This window comes from Bombina bombina, chromosome 8, assembly GCF_027579735.1.
Source record: "Bombina bombina isolate aBomBom1 chromosome 8, aBomBom1.pri, whole genome shotgun sequence".
In the NCBI taxonomy this organism is placed as follows: Eukaryota; Metazoa; Chordata; class Amphibia; order Anura; family Bombinatoridae; genus Bombina; species Bombina bombina.
This window is the reverse complement of record NC_069506.1, coordinates 214,242,215-214,254,444: the sequence shown is the minus strand read 5'-3', so window position 1 is coordinate 214,254,444 and position 12,230 is coordinate 214,242,215. Positions and strand designations below refer to the sequence as shown.

General features: G+C 36.7%; 1 protein-coding gene across 1 annotated transcript in view; it reads left to right on the top strand.

The window, feature by feature from the left end:
- The window catches only part of LOC128638941 (V-set and immunoglobulin domain-containing protein 10), a 233,390-nt gene that overhangs the window by 161,739 nt on the left and 59,421 nt on the right, over positions 1-12,230 (top strand). Inside the window, exons 5-6 of the mRNA XM_053691071.1 lie at positions 10,977-11,077; positions 11,513-11,557. Of these exons, the coding sequence (XP_053547046.1) occupies positions 10,977-11,077; positions 11,513-11,557 (146 nt within the window). The remainder of the gene's footprint in view (positions 1-10,976; positions 11,078-11,512; positions 11,558-12,230) is intronic.

The window sequence follows — 12,230 nt, the reverse complement described above, 5'->3', positions numbered from 1 at the left end:
TTTTAAGAATTATAATAAAGTGTTGATTTTATTTTTTCACACTTTGCAGTGCCTGCACTTTTTGTCCTTTTGTACAGTTTGTGCAGTTTGATCCACCACTGCTACGGCACTCTGGACTCAGTGTTTGGATTGGGTGACCTTGAGGTTTTTCTTCCGGTATTTTCATGGACGTCTGCATCGAGCCGTGGGACCTTTGTGTTTAGCATGTTTTTTTTTTCTCTCTCCATTGAAGTCTATGGGGGAGTACGTTGACAAGGTCGCAATATTCTAGCTTCTGCTCTTTGCCTGCATTGGGTTAGTCAGTGAGTAAAAAATATTTACTTTTAACTTGTAATACACGTGTTACTTGACGCACGCAAAGAGCAGAAGTTGTGTGGAGTTAGCGTGCGAGCCAGAGCTTTAATTACCACTCCACTCGTAATCTAGCCAATAGTGTAGTGTGTGCTGTTTTCCATGCATTGTTTGATTTTTTTTTATACATGCACTCTTTTACAGATACATTCTTTTAGTGTTATAGGTGATTAGTAATATGATTACTGCTATAAAAAAATATTGTAGGTTCAGCAAGGGCATAAAAGGGACAAAAGTGATTTATGTGGGTGATAGGGCAAGCAGGGTAGTTAGAGAGAATGCAATGTGTGAGAGAAGAAGAGGGAGCGATGAAGAGTGAGCAGGAAAGATATTAAAGAAAAGGCTGAAAGATAAAGAACTGAGAACATAATGATGATGGTGTCTAATCATTATAAATGTAGGATGAACAGTGGTTGGTATAAGTGAGATGGTGTGAAAGGATGAGAATGAGAGTGATTAGTGGGTTGGGTGGATGTTTTTGTGAGGAAAAAAATATGATAGGAGAATGTGTGTGAGGTACAACATATGAATGAGAAGGTTGCTATAGATAAAAATTACAAAGTAAGGGACACAAAGGTTTATTAGGTGCACCAAAAGGGAGATCATATGTTAAAACAAAAGACTGATATTATGAGGAGAGCAGATACTCAGAGAGAAAATAGAAGTTGCTGTGTATGTGAGGGAAAAGGGAGGCTCAGTGGGGATAGATAGATAGATAGATAGATAGATGATAGATAGATACATTTCTATGCAGATTTGTATATGCAGTTATTTATATTGTCTCCCTGTAAGTAAGATTATGTCATGGGTGATGTCATTGATGATGTCATAAGTGATGTCACAAGTGATGTAATTGAGGTAATCAATTATGTAATGTTTGATGTTGATGTCATTGCAAAACCCCAAGGAGGTGGAAAGAGTATACTGCACAGAGCAATGAAGGAAACTGTTTTCAGTTTACATTAGCAGAAAAAAGTGTAGGGACACAAAAAATAATGAAGAAGCTACTTTCCTGCCCCGATAGATGTGGTCTGTAGTTGATTACAATTCCTGTGCGGTCTGGGATACCTTAACAACAAACTAGTCTATGCAGTGAGGGCAACTGAAACTTACTTACACTCCTCCCTACAAGTTAGCTGCCTAAACTAAATTCCCCTTACAAGTTGCCTCATTTCTGCTAAAGACAGAAAACTGCTGCTTTCTAGAGATGTGCATTCGGATTAGGGTTGCCACCTTTTGCCCAGAAGATTCCTGGACACTTTGGGGGTGGAGGGGGCGTGGCTTGGGGCCTGGCTTCTCGCGGCCTCAAATTCAATATGAAATCAAATTTATATATATTATGTATATATATATATATATATATATAATATGTATATTATATATTTATATATATATTATGTATATATATATATATATATATAATGTACAGTATATAATATATATATATATATATATATATATATATATTGTGTTGCTTGGGTGTTTCTTGATCTGCGCTGTGTATGTTGCAAATGGTTATTTTGCTCTAATTAGTTCCTCCTGATATATTTCAATGGCAGCTAGTTTCTGAATATTCCACTATCATCAAATGGAATGTGAAGGAAAAAGGTATGGAGTTGAGTTTCAGAGTTCAGCACACATAGAATGGAGAAAAACAAAAACAAAAACAAATTATGGTGCAGTATGTCAGTACTAGGCAATCAAAAACTAAACGTGAGATTTAAATGTGCTCACCTTGTTTAACCTCAAACATGTGAGGTATGTTGGAAGCATGGAGGGGATGTAATCCCTATCTGTGGTAAAGATGTTTCCAGCTGGTATGCAGAAAATGCTGTAAATACAGCTAGATGATGATTCCTTGTGGTATTTTGAGCTCTAGATAGCTCACAAGTGAATGTAATTCACGAAACGCGTAAGGGCACGCCCACTTCTGACGTCACTTCCTGTCAAGGGAGACCAAGCTTCAAACACTTCAGCAACGGACCCTGTCACTGACAGGCTTAAGAATCCACATCCATCCGGATATTGTGAGCTATCTAGAGCTCAAAATACCACAAGGAATCATCATCTAGCTGTATTTACAGCAGTTCATGTAACTATTTATTACGGTTTTCCATCATAAACACCAACTTATCCACCTGAACTCTGGGAGCTTTTCAGAGCTCAAAACCACCACAAGGAATTTACCTCCAGCTGTACTTACAGCATCCTATACCACAATATCACTAATTTTTATCAGCTAGCTGTTTTTGCACCAGCCCTGATAAAAAAAACTCACTACCGGATTTAAAGAAATATACTATATTTCATCTGCTCACCTATTTCTGTCCCTGATCTGGACTATTATCAAAGAGGATTTCTGTTTATCATTTTTTATTGGACATTGGAAATTAAAAGTGTTTTTATTTTAATTTTCACTTTGTGTCCTTGCAAGCATCATTTATACACATCTCATGAGTGCTGCAATTAATATCCACAATTGATCTCATAGTATGTAAACTGAGCACTAATTGGTTTGCATACATAAAGTTTATACCATACTCTAGAGAGGAGAAGCCTTTCAAGTATAAAGAAGGGGAAAAGAAATAAACAGCAACAAGGAAAGAAATCCAGCAAAAAGAATTAAAGTGTCTCTACCTAACTCCAGAGAGGAGAAGTTTGTCTGAAATACCAACATATTTCTACTCCATGGATATCAAGATTTCCACCTGCTAAAATTTTCTGCATACCAGCTGGAAACATCTTTACCACAGATAGGGATTACATCCCCTCCATGCTTCCAACATACCTCACATGTTTGAGGTTAAACAAGGTGAGCACATTTAAATCTCACGTTTAGTTTTTGATTGCCTAGTACCGACATACTGCACCATAATTTGGTTTTGTTTTTGTTTTTCTCCATTCTATGTGCGCTGAACTCTGAAACTCAACTCTATATATATATAATATATATATATATATATATATATATATATATATATATATATATATTATGTATATATATAATATAAATATAAAATTGAAAAAGGCAATCACCCGTCTGATGAAGGGGTGATTGATCCCTGAAACGTTACCTGTTTATTTTTGATGTGCCAATAAAGCACCAGATTTGCACAAATCCAGCGAGTGCATGCCTTTTTCAATTTTGTATTTAATACTTGCCTGCACCCTGGTAGCTGCAATTTAAGTGGGAGTGCACTCTATTTTGCATTTTTATTATATATATATAAAAGCCACAGCCAGTACATTACATGAGAACACCCTGACTTAGAGCACAATGTGACCCTGTGGTTTAAGAAGTTAGTCTCCAGGAAACATTTTTGTAAATTGTACCTCTGTGCTGTTAGTTACGGGACCGGCTGCACGCACCTCTGCTGTTTGACTGTCGAGTGTCTCCTTCCTTACTAATGGCGCTAATAAATCTGGCCATCACAGCTCCCTCCCACATACTCCAGGCAGCAGGCCCCATCTCTCCTCCTGCTAAAAGTTCCCCTGACCAGCTAATTTTTTTTTAATCTGTGCTCACTGCTGCGCCAAGGGAGCTCTTAGCCTGGGGCATTTGACGGTAGTTCTGGGACATAGGACATACAGTCCCAGACCGGGACTGCCCCAGTGAAACCGGAGCAGGTGGAAACCCTAATTCGGATCCTACACGAGGATCTGAATGCGGAAGTAGGTAGCTGCTCGTGCTGTTCAGATCTTTAGTAGCCAGATTGATACCAGTGAAAGATCACCACACTAAGATCTGTGCAAATCCAGATCTTAGCGTGGGGATCTTTCACTAGAATCAATCCCGTAAATATCCGAATGGCACAGTGACCACCTACTTCAGCATTTAGATTCTCATGAAGGATCCAAATACATATTCATACTGCTTTCTATGGTGTACACTGTGCATACATAGTACTGCCACAGCTTGTGGTTCTTGGTAGTTAAGCAGGTGGCTCTATACATGTACTACAGTTGGCTATGGACGGCAAAAAAATAATGAGCTGTGTGGAGAAGAAACAGTACTATAGTATCATACAGTACATAACAGGAAATTACATCATAAGGAAGATCACTCTCAATTTTAACAACTTTAAAAAGTTTAACTGCAAAAAATGTATTACATATATATTGCAAAAAAATTATATTTAAGCTATTCTTTTTTCAAATATTGTACTTTGTTTTCTGACTACAATGGGAACTCACTCATAGTTAGCTATGACCAGTAATGAAAAAGTGACATGCTCATTCCCATAAGGCTGTTTTTTTTATTTATATTAGAACTAGTCAATAAGCCTGCCCAGAGGGCAGTCTAATTATTTTTTAAACTACAGATGTAGAAACAATGTATTTTGTAACTCTTCTTTTATATAAAAATTTAAGCTACAGGTGTAGCAATACTATAATTTTAATGGACTACTATATTAAATATATCAAAAATATTTTCTATATAATAAACTACAGATATACACACTCTAATTGGACAAACTACTGTCCTACACAACCCCTAACCTAACACCCCATTAAATAAACCCAAATTACCTAAACAAATTCATTCTAAAGTTACAAAAAATAAAAAAAATGCTAACATTACAGAAAATAAAAAAATCTTATTACCAAATTTAACACAATTAAACCTAATCCCTATGAAAATAAAAAAGACCCCCCAAAATAAAAACGCCCCCTACTCTAAGAATAAACTACCAGTAGCCCTTAAAAGGGCTTTTTTGCAGGGCATTGCCCCAAGATAATCAGCTCTTTTACAAAAAATATACAAAGTCCCACCTAACATTAAACCCCCCACCCCCCAAAATAAAAGAACCTAACACTAAAAAAAACTAAACTACCCATTGCCCTGAAAAGGGCATTTGTTTGGGCATTGCCCTTAAAAGGGTATTTAGCTCTTTTACTGCCCATCCCTAATCTAAATAAAACAAACCTCCCCAAAAAACTCTTAAAAAATCCTAAGTCTAACCCCCAAGTTGGTTCTCACGGTTCCTGAAGTCCGGCGGAGAAGGTCCTGTTCCAGGCGGTGAAGTATTCTTCCATGCGCAACCTCTTCTTCTTCCAGGAACATCCTGCGCGGAGCAAAGCTGAAGACTGAAGACCGCGGAGCTGAAGACCGGCGACCGTGGAACTGAAGACCGGCGACCACGGAGCAATGGAGCGTGGAGGATCCTCTTCGTACAATCTCCGCCATACACTGAATAGTGAATTCAATGTACGCGATTAAAGATGGCGTCCCTTGAATTCCTATTGGCTGATTTGATTCTTCCAATTCAAATCAGCCAATAGGATGAAAGCTACTCAAATCCTGTTGGCTGTTTAAATTAGCCAATAGGATGAGAGCAAGTGAAATTTTATTGGCTATTCAAATCAGGTTTAGGTATTTTGGGTTTATTTAATGGGGTGTTAGGTTAGGGGATGTTAGGTTAATGGGTGTTAGGTTAGGGTACTTGGTTATTTAGATATAGTTATTTGCGCTTTGTTTTTTTGCGGTTTAAAAGGTTAATAAGTTAATTAGGTTTATTGCGATATGGGAGTTTTTCGGTTTAGGGGTTAATAGGGAAATTAGGTATATAACAATGTGGGGTTTCTGCTGTTTAGGAGTTAATACTTTGTGTAGGATTTTTTAATTTTTTTGATATATTTCATGCGGCTGTGTTATATTTTTTAAATACTTGATGCAGTTTTTTTTGTTTTGTTTTTTTAATACTTGATGCGGGCGGTTAGTTTTTTTTTTAAATACTTTAATGTGGGCGATTAGTTGTTGCTTTTGTAATGCTCCGTTTGCCTTCGCTGCATCCACCGGGATGCAGCTTAGGCTGCATCCCAGTGGATTCCGAAAATGGCAGGGTGGTGAAAGAATCCACCTTCGCTGCATCCAGGTGAATTATTTTGTCCTCGCGCTGCCAACATTCCATTGAGGATGCGTGCGCAACTGCGACGGTGACGGACATTACAAACGCAATTATAGTATAGATATGATTTTATTGATTGATGTTATCTGCATGTAAGAGTCATACCATATTTTATTCTATCTGAATTTGTCATGGAAACATTTCAAATTCATCTCCATTTTTCTACAATATTCCAATCCATCAGAAGCATAGTCATTTGAATTAATAAAGCCACCTGAATTACAGATGAGATCTAACTGGAATTAAAAAAAAAAAAGAAAAAGAAAAAAAAGGGTGTTTTCAGGTTTTTCTCACAGGGTTTATTTTTTATTTATTTTTTATTTATTTTTTTTTAAACATTTTTTATTGAGGTTGTGCAAAAGTATTACAACATACCGTATATGAAACAACATAGCGTGAAAACAAGTAGAAATAGTACATTTCAGTTTGATGATTTCTATATAAGTAGAAGAATACAATTTTCAATGTGCATAATCTTATAGAAAATACTGGAACCTCTTTTTATAAACTAAAATGAATAGTTTGAGTGGTCACTTCTAGATTTGTAAGCTTAAAGTAATTTAGCAATTGACATGGTATATGATAAAAAAAACAATATGGAAGTATTGCTCCACTGTGTAAATAATATGGTAAAATATGTAGGAATAACAACAATTTGGTTGCGGCATAGGCAAGAGAAGCTGCATAGTTAACCCTCCTAAAGTAGGAGGTATATTATGGGGGGAGGGGGGGGAGGTGTTAAATTGAATACAATAAATAAAATATATTGCGTGGGAAACTGTCAAAACGTGGTGAACTGGATTTAGGAAGATAAAGCATATCTCAAACATAAGAAAACAGTATAATAGGCATTAAACTATATATGTAGAGCTGGCACATGTGAGGTGAAATATATGAAGTATATTACATATGTTGGTGGCTAAAACATTCGATGGTTACTATGAGAACACCAATTGAAGACCAGGATTATTCGTGTGCAGTAAACCCTCACAGAGCTCATAATAAGATAGAAAAGGTGAAGGGTTGAAACCTGTAGTCATCAACCCCAAGAGGTTGTGTGAGGCGACAAAGGGTGATACATTGACAACACATTTGGAACCTATCAGGGTCAACATAAATACAGGGGCTCTTCAAGCACCGTAGATAGATATCAAGGCTGGTAGAATAAAGTCTGGCCAGGAAGTGCCAACAATACAAATGGTGTATTATGTGTATCAGGATGGCTACTTCCTAAGAAGACATTTAAAATCACTAGGGCTCAGTAATATGTGTAAGAGTTTTTCAGGGGGACATAACAGGGTAAGCAGCAAATGTAAACGGTAGGAAAGACTATATGTATAGGGCTACTACATGTAAAATGTAGGAAAGCCCAAGATAAGAGTATCAGTTGTGGGTCCAGCCCACTCTAGTAACTTAACAGATATCATGCTGCAACACCACATGCCACTCCATATCAGTAGTGGCCATATCAACAAATTAAGTTTGCCCCCTAAATCTCTAAGTGAGAAGGAACAATAACCATAAAACTTGGCTCCAGAAGCAAGCAAAAAATGTAATCAGGGTAACAGGGAGTACGCATGTCCTTCAGGACTGAAAACATTTTACACATGTAGCAACAATGGTGTTAAGATAACTATTTAAAAGGAAACACTGAATAAGGGGGTCTCATCACTAACCATAAATTTTGAGCTCCATTCTATATATATGTGAGGGATATTCAGGGCACTCAATAACATTTTAACCACTCATGCTTATACTAGCAATAAAGGAGGCAAACAAATCGATCAGTAGGCAGACATCAAGCACCCTCAAATAGTGTGTAAGACTTTTGTGTAAGACCAAGAGGTATATCATGTAGCGTGACAGTACATTCAGCTAATATGCCGCTATGTGTAGTCTCTGAGGACTGAAAGATATCATCTAGCCCCCAGGTTAGAGACAAGATAATAATACTAGTGTCATGCCTGTTGCCCATGTGCTCAAGGTTGTCTATTTACATGAGAGTCTACTCCTATTTAGCAGGTCTGGTATGTATAGAGGAAGAATAAACATACCTAACTTCGCCACCCCTTGGATTAATAATAAAGACGGCATTCCATCTGTGTATTCTAGTTGTGTATGATGGCCTCCACATGTGTTATATCATTATAGAGACTAGCTGCACAGAACCTGCATAGTCCGTTACAAAAATCAGCGGAGTATATAAATGTTACACCTAAACTCCATATATATATATATATATATATATATATATATATATATATATATATGTGTGAATTATAAGAATCTGTAGACACAGAAGTATTAAATAATGCAACACTGAAATTCTACTGTTATCACAGTGGGTGCAAATAAGCAATGGGGGGCTTGAAATTATAAAGCCACAAAGATATGTGGGGAGGGATTTGTGTGGAGCTCAGACCTTAAGGTTGTCAACATTGAACTCTAATAAAGTAGTATGAGGCTGCCAATAACAGCTTTAAAAAAGGCATAACAAACATATGGGACCCACGGTGATATATCAAAGTCCAACAGTAAATTGGGGGATCCTGGAAATGTTCAGCACCCATTATAAAAACAAAGCAGGTCTCACAACATAATTAGGATGGTTAAGTCCCAGAAAAGTAATAGCCAATCCGTCCCTGAATGGGTCATATTATCAGTCTTATAAGGCTAAGAGAGACACTGAAACAAAGAAGAATTTAACCCACTCCGGTTTTCAGGGTATTTTTCTTAAGGCCACCATGGAGTTGAAGACTCTGAACTGTGGCAATCCAGCTAAGCCGGGCAAGGCTGTCCGATAGTGAAAAAAGTTCTGAGACAATGCGGTAAAGCGTGTTTTGGGCTGCCTTCTCATTGAGCCGACCTACCTGTCTCAGACCAAATAACCCGCTACGTGTCACTATAAGAGACACTCGATGCGGCGCCAGGAGGTCACAATCCACTGCAACTAATATGTTGTAGGCAGTGCTCAGAGGTATTGCGTGATCAGCTCTAGACAGGTCGCCTCCCGCTTCTGTTTAAGTGGGCTACTGCCACCGCGCTCTCCGCTCCCAAAGTGCTCTGTAGTTGGTGTTGAGTAGGTGAGGAACACTGGGGCCCCAAAGCGCTCCCCCCCTCGGGAGCAATAATAGCAGTGGGAGCATGGTCAGAACAGGCAACGGACACTGCTTCCGTCTGTCGAGGTGCTAATACATTGGAGCAATTAAACACATCACAATAGCTGTCTAAAAAGCAGTATATCTCTTCCATAACGCGTTCTGCGGTATCCATGGTAAGGTATGGTGGCAGATGTCAAATCCAAGAATGATTCAAGCACCTCTGAACAGTCTCGTTCTTCCCTGTGATCATTGCGTAGGCTAAAAGATGGTGGCTCTCCAATCCAGTTATCAGTATTTTACACCCGATGCTGGCGATGTTTCATCAATGCAGTAGTAGTCAGTTTTGGATTAGGTGTATGGGTCATCTATACTAACTGATATTCAGCAATGGTCCAATATAAAAGCTTGTACAGTCGTCAAATTCTTATTTTATAATTGAAATGGCCAGAGCTATCGAAATGTGCGACCTAACAGTTTCACAGTTGGCTCCGCCCCCCTTCTCACAGGGTTTAAAACACCAATATAGATGTAACATATATTCATCCAATGTACATAACCACCATCTGATTCAGTATATTTGATGATGACATGTGCTTAAAGGGATACTGAACCATTTGTTTTTTTCATGGTTAAGATAGAGCATACAATTTTAAGCAGCTTTTTAATTTACTTCTATTATCAATTTTTCTTTATTCTCTTGATATTTTTATTTGAAAAAGCAGGCATTTAAGCATAAATTGCAGATATATTGTAGCTAGCTTAGGTTTTATTTCACAGGTAAGTATTTAGTTTTAAATAGGAATTATTTAGTTAATAATTGTAAATTTAATTTAGATCTAATTTATTTATCTTAAAGTTAGGGGGGGTTAGGTTTAGGGTTAGGGTTAGGTTTAGGGGTTAATCTAGTTTAATTTAGCTTGTTGCAATGTGGGGGGGCTTGTGGTTTAGGGGTTAATAGGTTTATTTAGTTAATAATTGTAAATTTAATTTAGCTATATTTTTATTATGTTAAAGTTAGAGGGTGTAAGGGTTAGGTTTAGGGTTACGTTAGGGTTAGGTTTAGGGGTTAATATAGTTTAATTTAGCTTTTTGTGATGTGGGGGGGCTGGTGGTTTAGGGTTAATAAATGTAGTATAGTGGCGGCGATATCAGGATCGGCAGATTAGTGGTTAATAACTGTAGGCAGGCGTCAGCGATGTTGGGGGCAGCAGATTAGGGGTGTTTAGACGTAGGGTTTATGTTAGGGTTAGGTTTAAACTGTATTTTTATTTCCCCATAGACATCAATGGCGCTACGTTACAGAAATTTTGTTTCCGCAATCGCAGGTGTTAGTTGTTTTTTTTTTTGCCGGCTCTCCCCATTGATGTCTATGGGTAAATTGTGCACGAGCACGTCTCAGCAGCGCTCTGATTGTGTGCGGTATGGAGCTCAATGCAACCATATTGCACGTAAAAGGCATATGTTTAAAAACTTAAATAACGTAACTTTTGTTGCGTTCGTTAATTTCTCTATAGCGCTCAATACTCGTAATCTAGGTGAATGTTTGTTATGTGATTAGAAAGTATCTGTTTTTTTTAGATTATTGTGTTATTTATTTTAATAATTATATTTATAGGATCCACCAATGGGGAAAGAGGTCCCTTTACTGGTCACGTTTATGAGAATACAAGAAGCCAGTCAGAAAATACATATTCACGCACCATTCCTGGAACACAGGTAAGTCCCATGTACTCATGTACTGTTTACCCTACAAACTGATTTTTAATCACTTTCTTCAATATTTTATTTGATCATTTTTTCTGTTTTGATGAAAGAAATCTTTAATTTATGTAGTAGAAAGTGTCTAGTCTAGTAGATTAAATATTTACATTTTTGTCATAAACTTTATAATGTTTAGAGTGTCATTAGACTGATTTGAAAGAGGATTCTCTTATCTTTTGCATTTGTGGCCTAATGGAAGTTTGTAGAAAGAATATGCCTTTCTCTATTCCCTCCCCATTGACAACTATGACTACAAAAGTGAGATACATTATGGAGATTAAAATTAAATACTAGACATTTTATATTGCAGAACAATTTTTCTTGACAATAAAAATGCATATTAGTGTACAGAATTCATTATTTTAAAAAAGTGTCTCAATTGCTTTGCAGCAGGTGGAAATGAGTAATTCTGCAAACCCAGTACCAGTTTATGAGGTAAGTGAGTTAGTCCTCTAGATTACTTTAAAGGGACAAGAAACACATTTTTTTTTTCCTTTTATGACTCTCATAGATTTATAGCAAAAGCAATTTTAAGTCTGGGAGAACTTAAAGTCACATTTGAAAACGTTTCTGTTGCAAATGTTCCTTGAAAAAATGGTAGATTATTACTTTTTCACATACAGTTTAGGTGAGAAAAGTTAAAACAATAAAATTAGCATTGAACAAATTACTAATGTACATTTGTTCTGTAGAAAGTTTTTAAACAGCAAATATTTACTCTGCACAGTTTCCATTTCCATTTCCAATATGCAATGCATCCACTTGATTTATAGATTCTATTCTGATTGGATGTGAAATTTTCCCCAACACATCTAAGTTAATTATTCTAAAAGGCATACCATTCTAGAACATTAAGGCCCTTTTTTAAATGTCATAACCAAACGGCTAAATTACAAATGTTTTTCAAATTTGAAAAAGGCTTCTTTTAATTAAATGTGGTAATAACAAGGAAGGTATCAAGGAAAAAAGAAAAATATGTACAGTTAAAGCACTCACAGCCTATTCTATCTGTATAAAGTTATTGGTGTTGTAAACTTAACATTTATATTTTTAAAAATGTGAAATTGTTGGTTTATAAGACAAATTTATTAGTATATATTATCAGAGG